Genomic DNA, 13,945 nt, shown 5'->3' with positions numbered 1-13,945 from the left:
AGACACCAACCCATCCCTGCACATCACATCCCCTGCACAGCCTGGAACATAACATTTATTTCCATGATCTGCCATTTTCGCTATTATCCTAGCTTGTTTTTTTCACAATACTTGCAGAACTTCTGATGATTCGGCTGTGCAGGTACGGCTGGCGGCTGGCACAGAACATGGAACATGGTATATGCAAATGTTGGGGGGCGTAACTATTAGTGATCCTGACTGTAACGTCACAGTCAGTGTATGTTCTGATTCGCCTATTTTTCAGTGGTCTTTTGCATGCACGAGATTTACATAAGAAGGAGGAAACAATGGTGTTTGAGGCTCACGGTATGTCATTTCCATGTACAGAACTGTTATTATTCAACTATGCCAAGGTAAATACAGTTTTCCATTCTAGGGGCACCTTTAATAAAAAAAAAGGTAAATAAAAGAAATATTTATTCTGAATTATTTATTTTTATTGATCATTGATGACATTTTGTTTTATTCAAGGGACATACTGTAATCTGATAAATGTGGCAAACGCAGCACTGCTCAAAATCATCCATAGTTGCAATGCACAGTCCGGATATTGTATTTATAGTCTTTGTACTCACAGATCATTGATGACATTTTGTTTAAATTCAAGGGACATAATCTGACAATCTGATAAATGTGGCAAACGCAGCACTGCTCAAAATCATCCATAGTTGCAATGCACAGTCCGGATATTGTATTTATAGTCTTTGTACTCACAGATCATTGATGACATTTTGTTTAAATTCAAGGGACATAATCTGACAATCTGATAAATGTGGCAAACGCAGCACTGCTCAAAATCATCCATATTTGCAATGCACAGTCAGGATCTTGTATTTATAGCCTTTGTACTCACAGGAGCTCATTGTAGATGCTAGTGCACTCACTTCCTCTAGGAATACTGCTATATCTGAATAATGATCTTCAGTCTATTGCACGTGATCCAGCCGCTGTATTTCCCATGACTTATGCCAAAAATCCCAGCTGCAAATATTTCATGATTAATAATTTAAGAAATTAAAGGGCCATCTCATGGAAAACATAATTTCCCTTGCTCTTCTGAAATAAATGTGTTATGTTAACATAATCTTGTTTCGTGATGGCAAAATGCATAGTGAAGGAATGTCTTTAACAATTTAAGCAGTTTAGACTGTTCTCCTAAAACAGATCTGTGACACAAAGCAAATTCATGTCGCCATGTAAAAACAAGGCGCTAGAGATTATTCTTGGATCTAGGTAAAGCATAACTCTAGTTTGTGTTAGTTAGTTGGAGCTAACCAACGGAGATGCTGTGTAGTTCAGGTATGAACTCACCTTGGGTTGAAAAGGAAAGTAAATGCAGCACAACTCAGTTGTAATTGCAGAATAGCTTGTGTGAGTCAGTCATCTTATGGATTCCTGAAAAGTCAGCATGTTATGGCTCAAGGGACTCGCTTACTTGAAACCGTGCAACAGCTTCCTTTCAAAAATACACCTACTGCAGCAGTCTACAGATAAAACGGTAATCAAAGTTATATTTTTATTTGTGAAAATTCCTGTAGAAATTACACTCTTACAGGGAAATTTCACATTTAGCATATTTCATATTTAGCATAAAAATTAAGTCTATTTTATGATCAAATATTTTTTTCTTGCATTGTGACATTCATGACAATTAAAGCCATTTTTCCACAAATGACCATAATGCGTCCAGATTTTACTTCTAAGTTCCCATTATTCCCATTATTAGATTCTCATTAATGTATTACAGTAAAGGAATAAAATAATGCATATATTTTTTATGAATTGCAGTTTAAATTTTGCAATATGAAGTATTACTTTGTCTAATATTATTAACATATTATTTCAAATATAACAAATACAATAATGACCATGTATAACATTGTCATTATTGTATTTGTTATATTTGACATTTACTTTCGAAGGAAAGATATGAATTAGTTTTCTGAGAAACTGATTCATATCTTTCTTTCGAAAGTAAATGTATCTTGACTTAAGGTCGTGTATATTTGATTTGGAAAACAAACAAAAATACTGAGGAATATATATATATATTTTTTTTGCAGTGCATGCAACATTTAATGCCGTGACTTTATGAAGTTAAGACTTTATGCTCTGATTTAAAGACTTTTAAGACCCGCAGAAACCCTGCTATTGTGAAAATGTGATATAAATCACAATGAAAAATCCACAATCACAGTCCTAAAAATAGGGTTGATCTTATTCATGCTATACATATTGTTTGGAGGATCTGCCCTGTAATGCACATCCTCTAAGCTGAAGTATGCATGTTCTATTCTTTATGGATTTGGATTGTGATTAGATATCTAAAACTGTAAACTGTTAACTGGGTGAAACTGGTCTGATATCCATCCCACACGCCTCACTAGTTTATGTTCTATCTATAAAAAAATCATGAGCTGAACCTTGGACCATTTTTATAAGGTGTATCTTTATATAAATGATTCAGCTTACTACAGCTAGCACATAAAGTGCTTTCAAGTAGCCCAGAGCCTGAGAAGTCAAAAATATACCCTATCTTAAGCAGATAACTGCCATTTAAATATCACACACTCATCAGATGTGGGCACACCATGATGGTTATGTATCTACAGCCATAAAGATTTTATGCCATCCATTATGCATAAAGAGTTAATTTATTCATGAGGGCAAAATGTGATTGTCCTTTGCCTTTGGATTCCTTTTCATAGCTATCAGTGCACCCTGTGAATAGACCACTTTTGTGTGCCTCGAATATAAATAGACTTGCACACATCAACACACAGTCTGTGTCTCCATATATACCATACTATGTGCTATAAAAAAATCAGGGCCCCTTTTAGCCTCTAAAACTGGCTAACGAAAACTCTTCTGGGCAGGAGCTCTACATTTACATTCCTGGCCATTGATACTAAACAATGGAGTTGGCATCTGTTCCCATGCACTCTGCAATAAGTGCAAGCTACAGGTATCCAAAAGTCATCTATTTTTAACACTATTGTGCTTATTAACACTATATCTTCATAGTGGCCCATATCCTGCACTATATGATGAGGATATTAGTTATTTCCATCACCATTAAAAATATTCATTCTGAAATATGTGATTATGTGGCCATGAGGAAGTATTTTATTTTTTTAGTTTTATTAAACATGTTGTCACTCAAAAATGTAGGTTGACCATGCATTTGCATACTGTACAAAATTAAAATTAATTAAAAATCAGAAAAAAAAGCAAGCTACATAAGCGGATCAAATTCATGCAGCTGCCCTTAGATTTATTTTTTGTTTTTTGGATTGTATTTTATCCTTTAGGAATTAGATTTTGAAAAGTGGGCATTCAAAACCACAACTGAAATAATTGTGCAGATGAATCATTACATACAGGAACAGTATTAATATACACTACTGTTCAAAAGTTTGGGGTCGGTAAGATTTCTATAATGTTATTGAATGAAGTCTCTTATGCTCACCAATGCTATTCTAATATTTTAAAATGTAAAATATGTCAATTTTAATGAATTTTCAGCATCATTACTCCAGTCTTCAGTGTCACATGATCCTTCAGAAATAATTCTAATATGCTGATTTGGTGCTGTAGAAAATTTCATATCATTGATGAAAACAGCTGTGCTGCTAAATATTTTTGTGGAAAATGTGATACATTTAAATAGTTCAAAAGAACATAATTTAGTTGAAATATAAATCTTTTGGCCACGTACACACTGTAAAGTTTCAGGAGTGACAACCGCATTTAAATACGGGAGTGAATTCCCTAAATTACAGTTTTGTGTGTGTACGGAACAGAATTCACTTTTGAAATTGCTATGACTGATACCATGGTAACCTTAGCAACGTTTTGGCATCTTCAGTGGTTGGTATCTGCTATTTTTGGAAATATTACAGTGACCAAAGACTCATTATGTTCGGAGATATTAATTAAACCATCGTCGACAGAGCCGTCATGTTGTGTTTACATTTGGAAGGTTGCTTGGCAGAGCACGCTCTTGAAGGGTTGCCATGTCCACTTATTCTAAGCAACATTATTTAAGCATCTGTGGGTTTGTTGTTTGGGCTTGGCTTATACAATCTAGTTTATGGAGTTAATAAAGAATGCAGGTGCAGGTCGCGATATTTTGGTATGTGGCAAATTTCCAAGATAATGCATTTGGATTTAAGTTTTTTACAGCCTTGTTCTTATTTGTTGTTCTTTATAGCAAGATCTGGCAACACTAATGAGTCAAATTGCACCTGGTTCACTGTGATTTCTTGCACCACGCATGCAAAAAAGAGACACAACTCTTATACGCATTTAAATACGTCATTAACAACAGTTCGGTTCAATACACACAGAATTTCTGCAAATGCGTTTGTCACTACTTGCATTTTCGCAGTTGTCACTCCTGTAAATTACTGAAGTGTGTGTACAGAACAGGAAAAGGTGAACTGACAACCAATGTTTAGCTGCAGTGTGTACATGGCCTTTGTAACATTTTTTGTAACTTCTGAACGGTAGCGTAAATAGGGTCAAATTGTATTTTTAGAACCAACCACACTGAAATGGATCACAACATCAAACAGTGAAACGTGTACTCACAAGTGGTTGGCTTGTTGCAGTTGTGTCCATGTCGAAAGTACTGCGGGTTCTCAATGACAGGAATGCGACTCATGCCGATTACGACGGCGTCCGGTCCCGCGTCGAGAGAGCAGTGTGTGACGATACCATGGTTGACGTGATGAAGAGGGCTTGCAGAGTCTTCCTCACCGCTGATGACTGCCACTGGGCCTGTAGAGCAAGCATAAAGTAATGATAAACGGACAACCAGAGTGAATGTTATTTAGAAGCACTGAAAAAAACAAAGATGTTCTACCACAACATGGCTTTGATCCAAATGTAAATGCTGATTACTATCTTTGTAAAGAGCCAAAGGAGACATTATACTTTAAACACCAGCTAAACAGGATGACTTAAAGGGGTCTTAAATACGGGAGTGAATTCCCTAAATTACAGTTTTGTGTGTGTACGGAACAGAATTCACTTTTGAAATTGCTATGACTGATACCATGGTAACCATAGCAACGTTTTGGCATCTTCAGTGGTTGGTATCTGCTATTTTTGGAAATATTACAGTGACCAAAGACTCATTATGTTCGGAGATATTAATTAAACCATCGTCGACAGAGCCATCATGTTGTGTTTACATTTGGAAGGTTGCTTGGCAGAGCACGCTCTTGAAGGGTTGCCATGTCCACTTATTCTAAGCAACATTATTTAAGCATCTGTGGGTTTGTTGTTTGGGCTTGGCTTATACAATCTAGTTTATGGAGTTAATAAAGAATGCAGGTGCAGGTCGCGATATTTTGGTATGTGGCAAATTTCCAAGATAATGCATTTGGATTTAAGTTTTTTACAGCCTTGTTCTTATTTGTTGTTCTTTATAGCAAGATCTGGCAACTCTAATGAGTCAAATTGCACCTGGTTCACTGTGATTTCTTGCACCACGCATGCAGAAAAGAGACACAACTCTTATACGCATTTAAATACGTCATTAACAACAGTTCGGTTCAATACACACAGAATTTCTGCAAATGCGTTTGTCACTACTTGCATTTTCGCAGTTGTCACTCCTGTAAATTACTGAAGTGTGTGTACAGAACAGGAAAAGGTGAACTGACAACCAATGTTTAGCTGCAGTGTGTACATGGCCTTTGTAACATTTTTTGTAACTTCTGAACGGTAGCGTAAATAGGGTCAAATTGTATTTTTTAGAACCAACCACACTGAAATGGATCACAACATCAAACAGTGAAACGTGTACTCACAAGTTCGGCTCATTTCACAACATAAAACCTTCACAAGACTACAAAGACGACAAAAATGCTTTCATCAAGTTTACATATTTATTAATTGTGAAATTGACAGTGGTTTAAAATCATCCAAATTTGCCTCCTGAGGGAGAGCCATAGAGCTGAATTGAAGAATTGGGAAGGAAGGGTGGTGTTATTGCTGGTAAACATATAATTTTCAACAAGCCCACCTCAAAACAGGACTCTTCAAAACAGTTGTTTATTCACAAGCACACTCAGGGGACTGGTTTAAACATGACCAACCAAGCAAATCATCAGCACAGAGGGACTGAAGTACTGAATGTTGTTTTTTTGTCTCCTCAAATGTCTAAAACCTGTTTGTAATAGTTCAGACCTGGACAGATATCTGTAAACCCACCTAATGAGCATCATTTCAGTGAATTAATTCCAAGCTGAGCTCTTGTCAGTTAATGCTTGATGTGAAATTCTGTTTTCCTAATGTGAAAATGAATCCCATTTGTCTGAATACCCAGATTTTCTAATGAAAATCTCTAGCTCTGTTTCAAAACCTAGTGAGCTGCCTTACTGTCTACAGAGTGCTGCACAAATGAGTCCTAAACTTTCTGGTTCCATCATCCTGATGTCAGTGGGTTTTTCGAATAGGTTTTTGGTTAGATATCTGAAATAAGCTCATGGTATTTTCATGTTTTATTCTACAACATGAATATATCAGTAATACCCAACTCGTGACTTACGCTTTTACGTTGCTTAAAAATGAAATTGAACTACAGAGCTTGTTGGGGACTATAAATGTCATCACAGTGAACAGGTAAATTCATATAACTCTGATCTTACAGCCTTGCTATGTTTATAATTGAGCTCTAGCAAACTATTTCAACTCAAACTTTATAACTTGTAGATTATAAATTCAGATTGAAAGACTTTGAAAGAGCTTGGTGGTGACACTGAAGTCATTTATCTGTAGTAGACTGTAGCTTTAGCCTGTTACTTCTGGCGATTGTATTTAGGCTTCAAAATTCATGAAAGTTGTGTTAATTTGTGAAGATTATCTTGTTGAACAAAATGTGTAAGTATCATACATTATATATATAAAAAACAACAACAACTGAAAATTAAGGTAAAATACAAGCAGCTGTGGTTGCAAGAAATTTACAATAAAAAATATTGTAGCAACATTGTATGTTTTACTGATATACTGAAGTATTAATATCTGTTTTGCACACTGACAACCACCAAAAACAGGTGGTGATGAGAAAGTCACATGATGACGCAAAGCTCATCACAAGCAGCTTTTCCACAAGCTGAGGTAAATACTAATATATAAAAGGTGCACAGTGTCATTCACACAGATACTAAACAACATTATGGTAACATGCAGGACACTACAATAATGCATTAAACAATAATTAACAAGATTAGATGTAAGATAAAAAAGCATAAGATCTAATGTACATAAGAGATAAGAAAAACTAAGCAGCATAGTTGAAGTGTCACACAGGGAATTCTGAGAGTCCATTTTTAGTTTTTCCACTGTAAATTACACAATAAATGGTTCTTGTTTACTTTCAAAAACTGTGAATTTAACAGTATTTTACTGTATAATTACATTAAATGTAAGGTTAGATATATTACAGTTATATAGGTTTTTACCATTAAACCATACCATTTTTAGTCTTTTACCTTTAAAACCATGATCATTTTTTACAGTGTACACCTTTACATTTTTTTTATTATTTATTTAATAATCCAAAAACAAATAGAAAAATCCTATTGGGTTTTGTTGAAGGAAATCAGTGTGAAGCTTCTGGTTTGTCAGCCTTGCAGCCCTCTATCTACACACACACACACACACACAATAAATGCTGGGTAAAATATTCACTTTTTAATAAGATTAAATATATATTTATATTCCACATTTATGTCCACAAGCCATCTTGGACTATTTTAAATTAGCTAGTCAAGATCCATTTTGGTTTTGCCCTCTCAGTGAAGGATACACATCATGCAAATTGGCCAAATGAGGAGATCTTAAAAGACCGCTTAAGTCTTTGTGCCCCATGATGCTTTCAAATGCTGTCTAGGTAGGCAGCTCACTAGGTGAGTTTGTCACATCCTGTGAATTTCAAAGGCTATAACATCAGAAATAATAGTTTTTCATCAAATCAATAAATCTCACCAACTCTTGTGCCAGTAGCAGTTGAAGAGACCTGAAAATGTTTTTTTTTTGCTCTCTCTCACCTTGACTGTCTCAGGGTTATGGAGCATTGCCCAGACTTGCTATAGGTGTAACCCCCGCAAATACAACCCTAGGTGCAAGGTGTGTGAAGTCTTGCCATAACAGCAGAGCCGCAGACAAGACGCAAACACCAGACTGAAAGTGACGTGCACAAGTGACTTGTTTATTTGTATTGCATGTTGAATTTATTAGGCTTTGAATAAGGCATAAGGTTTTAGCTGTAGCCATGTATTTAAATTGCATGAATGTCAGATTGAAGAAGTTTTGCAATCTTCTGCAATTATCTGAACTGGTGAAGCCTCTGCTCAGTAGCTCATGTGGTGACAGAACACGTAGGTAAAAGTAAACACACCTCACGTACAGAACCACATGTCTTTTGAGTTTGACATTTAGGGTCCTAGTGAGAAATGATGCTTGTTGGCACAAAGTAAATCTGAGAGTTTGATATTAAATATTTGAGTGTAAGTCTTGGTGTTCCCAGTCAAATCGCACTCTGAGGGAGTGTCTGAATATCGGCCGTTATTGATGATCCTTCACGAAGTAGGCTATAGGAAATTTATGACTCCTCCATTGGGCCGATCATTTATTTTGTTTATGATTGTATAAAAAGCTTTGGGAGAAAAGCAGGAGAATATTTTATTCTACAAGAATGCTAAACCAACCATATGCATCATACAAGCTTAGTTTGTCTTTAGCTACTGATGTTAATGGGCTGTATCTCACGAAAAGCCAAGGTAATTTTACCCTGAAAAATAAATGGGTAAATGTATTTAAATATTTATTTAATATTGCATTAAGAGAGGCATATTTTAAGAGCATTTAAGGTTTTAATGACATTATTTTCATAACAAATTAGCACATTTACCCTCAACATATTAAATAAATCTGGATCAAAACTCATTACAATCATTCTAAGTGGTAATTCTGATTTGATTCTCATTACTCAGCATAAAATTAGCATAAATTAAAACAGATATAACAAATACCATGAATACTACATACTGTACAATATTGAGGTATATATTTTTAAGAGTAATGATTGAATATTAATGGGAATATGCAATTGAATAGTATAGAAATTGAAAAAATGTGCTCAATTGTCATAAAAATTAAAAAAGAAGAAGAAGAAGAAGAAATGCTTAATTTTATCAAGCAAACTATACTTTATCTCTTTCTTTGATTTTGGTGTTAAATATGACCTGGACATGTTTGTAACAGTTAGATACCTATATGTATTAATCATTTGTAAAAGTAAAAAAGTAATGTAAAAGTAATGTAAAAAATGTGTTTGTCATTGTACAACCACATCAGTTCGCAAACAATATGTCAATATGTTACAAGGGTAAATAAAAATAACCATAAACTCAATAGTTGAAAACATTCTGCAACTGTATTGAACAGACTAAAAACAGAAACGTAGTGGACGTGTGATTAACTTAACAAGGAAAAACTACAACTCGTGTAATTCATAATGTTGCCAAGGCTTCATGAACATTAGAAAAGCTAAGCAAGCACTATACAAGCATTGGCACAGCTTGATTCCTAGTCTAGCACACATTCTCCTGAACAGAACTGCAATGAAAAAATAAAGAGCTGCTTTCATCAGTCAGACTCCAACCATTTAAACCGAGGGAGGTGTGATCAAAATTGATAAGGTTGCATCATCCTGGGCAGTCGGTGGTGGACCACGATTGAGCAGGGGCCATTAAATATTTACCTTTTATTACAGAGTCGCAGGGAGCACACAGAAACATGTGATCATTCAGATTCTGACAGTAAGACTGCTATCGAGCAGGCTACTGCGCGTCCCCATGACTTCACTGATCCAACAGTGCAAAGAAAACTCAACAAGCTACATTCAAAACCCACAGCAGCAGGCCAAGACGAAAATAGATTTGGACTCTTTAGTGCTAGCAAAACACTTCATACTGAACTCAAATGAGAGGAAGCTATGTAGAATAAAGATTACAAACATATTCATTCTATTTACTGCAAATGATCTGACAAAGCAAATTGTTTAAGGATGTATGGATATCTATGGATGCTATGGAAAAAAATGACTTTTGACTTTCGCAATTGACTTTTTTTTTCTTACTATTCTGAGAAAAAAAAGTTATGACATACGAACTCAAAATTGTGAGATATAAACTCAGATTTATTGTCTCCTAATCTCCCAATTCTAGATTTATATCTTGCAATTTTTTTTTTTTCTATTTTACATTTTTTCTTACTGGTGAAGCCTCTGCTCAGTAGCTCATGTGGTGACAGAACACGTAGGTAAAAGTAAACACACCTCATGTACAGAACCACATGTCTTTTGAGTTTGACATTTAGGGTCCTAGTGAGAAATGATGCTTGTTGGCACAAAGTAAATCTGAGAGTTTGATATTAAATATTTGAGTGTAAGTCTTGGTGTTCCCAGTCGAATCGCACTCTGAGGGAGTGTCTGAATATCGGCCGTTATTGATGATCCTTCACGAAGTAGGCTATAGGAAATTTATGACTCCTCCATTGGGCCGATCATTTATTTTGTTTATGATTGTATAAAAAGCTTTGGGAGAAAAGCAGGAGAATATTTCATTCTACAAGAATGCTAAACCAACCATATGCATCATACAAGCTTAGTTTGTCTTTAGCTACTGATGTTAATGGGCTGTATCTCACGAAAAGCCAAGGTAATTTTACCCTGAAAAATAAATGGGTAAATGTATTTAAATATTTATTTAATATTGCATTAAGAGAGGCATATTTTAAGAGCATTTAAGGTTTTAATGACATTATTTTCATAACAAATTAGCACATTTACCCTCAACATATTAAATAAATCTGGATCAAAACTCATTACAATCATTCTAAGTGGTAATTCTGATTTGATTCTCATTACTCAGCATAAAATTAGCATAAATTAAAACAGATATAACAAATACCATGAATACTACATACTGTACAATATTGAGGTATATATTTTTAAGAGTAATGATTGAATATTAATGGGAATATGCAATTGAATAGTATAGAAATTGAAAAAATGTGCTCAATTGTCATAAAAATGTAAAAAGAAGAAATGCTTAATTTTATCAAGCAAATTATACTTTATCTCTTTCTTTGATTTTGGTGTTAAATATGACCTGGACATGTTTGTAACAGTTAGATACCTATATGTATTAATCATTTGTTATGCAAAAAAAAAAGTAATGTAAAAAATGTGTTTGTCATTGTACAACCACATCAGTTCGCAAACAATATGTCAATATGTTACAAGGGTAAATAAAAATAACCATAAACTCAATAGTCGAGAACATTCTGCAACTGTATTGAACAGACTAAAAACAGAAACGTAGTGGACGTGTGATTAACTTAACAAGGAAAAACTACAACTCGTGTAATTCATAATGTTGCCAAGGCTTCATGAACATTAGAAAAGCTAAGCAAGCACTATACAAGCATTGGCACAGCTTGATTCGTAGTCTAGCACACATTCTCCTGAACAGAACTGCAATGAAAAAATAAAGAGCTGCTTTCATCAGTCAGACTCCAACCATTTAAACCGAGGGAGGTGTGATCAAAATTGATAAGGTTGCATCATCCTGGGCAGTCGGTGGTGGACCACGATTGAGCAGGGGCCATTAAATATTTACCTTTTATTACAGAGTCGCAGGGAGCACACAGAAACATGTGATCATTCAGATTCTGACAGTAAGACTGCTATCGAGCAGGCTACTGCGCGTCCCCATGACTTCACTGATCCAACAGTGCAAAGAAAACTCAACAAGCTACATTCAAAACCCACAGCAGCAGGCCAAGACGAAAATAGATTTGGACTCTTTAGTGCTAGCAAAACACTTCATACTGAACTCAAATGAGAGGAAGCTATGTAGAATAAAGATTACAAACATATTCATTCTATTTACCGCAAATGATCTGACAAAGCAAAGTGTTTAAGGATGTATGGATATCTATGGATGCTATGGAAAACACTGACTCGCAATTTACTTTTTTTCTTACTATTCTGAGAAAAAAAAGTTATAACATACAAACTCAAAATTGTGAGATATAAACTCAGATTTATTGTCTCCTAATCTCCCAATTCTAGGTTTATATCTTGCAAATCTGTTTTTTTTTTTCTATTTTACATTTTTTCTTATGTCACAATTGCAAGGCGTGTGCATAGGGGCTCTTGGACTATATTGTGCAGCTCTTAAATCATAATATAGCTGTGTTACTCCCATCACAAGAACAAAGTGACAAGTTCACAGGAACAAACAAGCTCAAATTGAGAACAAAACGAGAGAAAGTGCAAAACGCTTCATTTAATAATTCAAACACTTGTTAAAAATAAAAGCATTGTGTGTGTGACCCTGTTACAGTGTCTGGAACACAGGGATTCCCCTGTCAACACTGTTTTTGCTCATCAAAGGTAGATATGAGAAATATTTAATTTAGATTCATGTAGCTATTTATAGTGATTGCCAGAGTTGCCGTTTTGACTAGTAGTAGCAGACATTGGAGAATTGTCTGCAGAATTATTGGAGAAACAAATATATTAAAACATTGATGAGTCATTAAAACATGATCAGTCACCCGCACAGTTGATGGCGAAGGTGCGCTGTGCTTCCGCCACGATGTAAAGTGATAAACAGCGCAACGCTTGGTCCATTCAGATGTGATAATGTGGATAATTGAACAGAATAGCTTTAAAGTGCCCCTATTATGCCTTTTCGAATATTAACTTTCATGCAGTGTGTCATGTAGCTGTATGTGAACATAAACTATCTGCAAAGTTTTGAAGCTGACAGTGCACGATAAATAAAGTTATTATCTATCAAAAAAAACAGTCGGCTTGCAATCGCCTAAACGAGTCGTCAGGAATTCAAATCTTATTCTGTTACGGCTCTACGTCACGAAGTTACACATTCGCATTCCACGTTCTACGTCGTCAACTTGCCCGCCCACAAAGAGTAAAATTTCCGTGTGGTTAACATCATGTCGAGAAGACGCTGTATCCTGCGCTGTGAGAGTAAATTTGTTTTATCACATCTTATAATCACCACAAACTTGTTAACACTTGACACTTACAACTGAGAAACGTCCTGCTCCAGTCGTGCTTGCGAATCAGTCTCTTGTCGATCAGCCAGTTCAACCGTTTCATCAGCAGACTCCGGCTCGAAATGGTAAGGTACCATCGGTACCATCTTTTCTATGTATTGACAAGTCTCCAGGGCTGTCATTCCATCATGGCAATGGGCGTTTCGTTTCCGACACGCACTGTATGCGGTGGACCAGTGTTTCCCAACCGGGGTGCCGTCTGTCGAGAGCAGGGGTGCCGTGTAAAAAATCATTTTTTAATATTTTTAAATTGCTAAAATGTTCAAAAAACATCGATATAATATCCATTTCTGATGTCGCCAATAATTAGAGATGCACCGAAATTTCGGCTGCCTAAAATTAGTTCACTGCTCAGGTTTCACTTTCACGTGGTGTGACGCTCTGCGTATTATCCCGCTCTATGTGGGACAGTCGCTCCACTCGTATACCGTTCATGCGAATCGGAACAGCAAAGTCCACTCAAAAATTGAGCCGACAGGAAACATGGATAGTAGGATGGTAGTACAGTATTGTTTCTGTCTGCAATAGCCCTACTGTGCTGTAACATGGTGTGGTATATGGGCAACTCTGGTAACACTGCCCTCTCATTCATTCATCTGCTAACCGCTATGTTATGCTCACGTGATAATATTAGCTTTCTAGGACTAAACATTATTTGGATAATTGGTACAAAAAAAATTATATCTTAACCCTACTGTTAGACCTACCTGAAAAACTAAAAAGCTATTTATTTAATTCGAAGGCCTGTCATTATTTT

At 35.6% G+C, this 13,945-nt stretch overlaps 1 protein-coding gene across 1 annotated transcript in view; it reads right to left on the bottom strand.

The window, feature by feature from the left end:
* The window catches only part of LOC107594754 (NT-3 growth factor receptor-like), a 132,384-nt gene that overhangs the window by 20,651 nt on the left and 97,788 nt on the right, over positions 1-13,945 (bottom strand). Inside the window, 1 exon segment of the mRNA XM_016284928.1 lies at positions 4,615-4,803. Coding sequence (XP_016140414.1) covers positions 4,615-4,803 — 189 coding nt within the window.

This window comes from Sinocyclocheilus grahami, unplaced genomic scaffold (genome assembly GCF_001515645.1).
Source record: "Sinocyclocheilus grahami isolate Dianchi unplaced genomic scaffold, SAMN03320097.WGS_v1.1 scaffold190.1, whole genome shotgun sequence".
NCBI classification, from domain to species: Eukaryota; Metazoa; Chordata; class Actinopteri; order Cypriniformes; family Cyprinidae; genus Sinocyclocheilus; species Sinocyclocheilus grahami.
The sequence above is the reverse complement of the archived record's forward strand: the minus strand, read 5'-3'. Positions and strand labels throughout refer to the sequence as shown.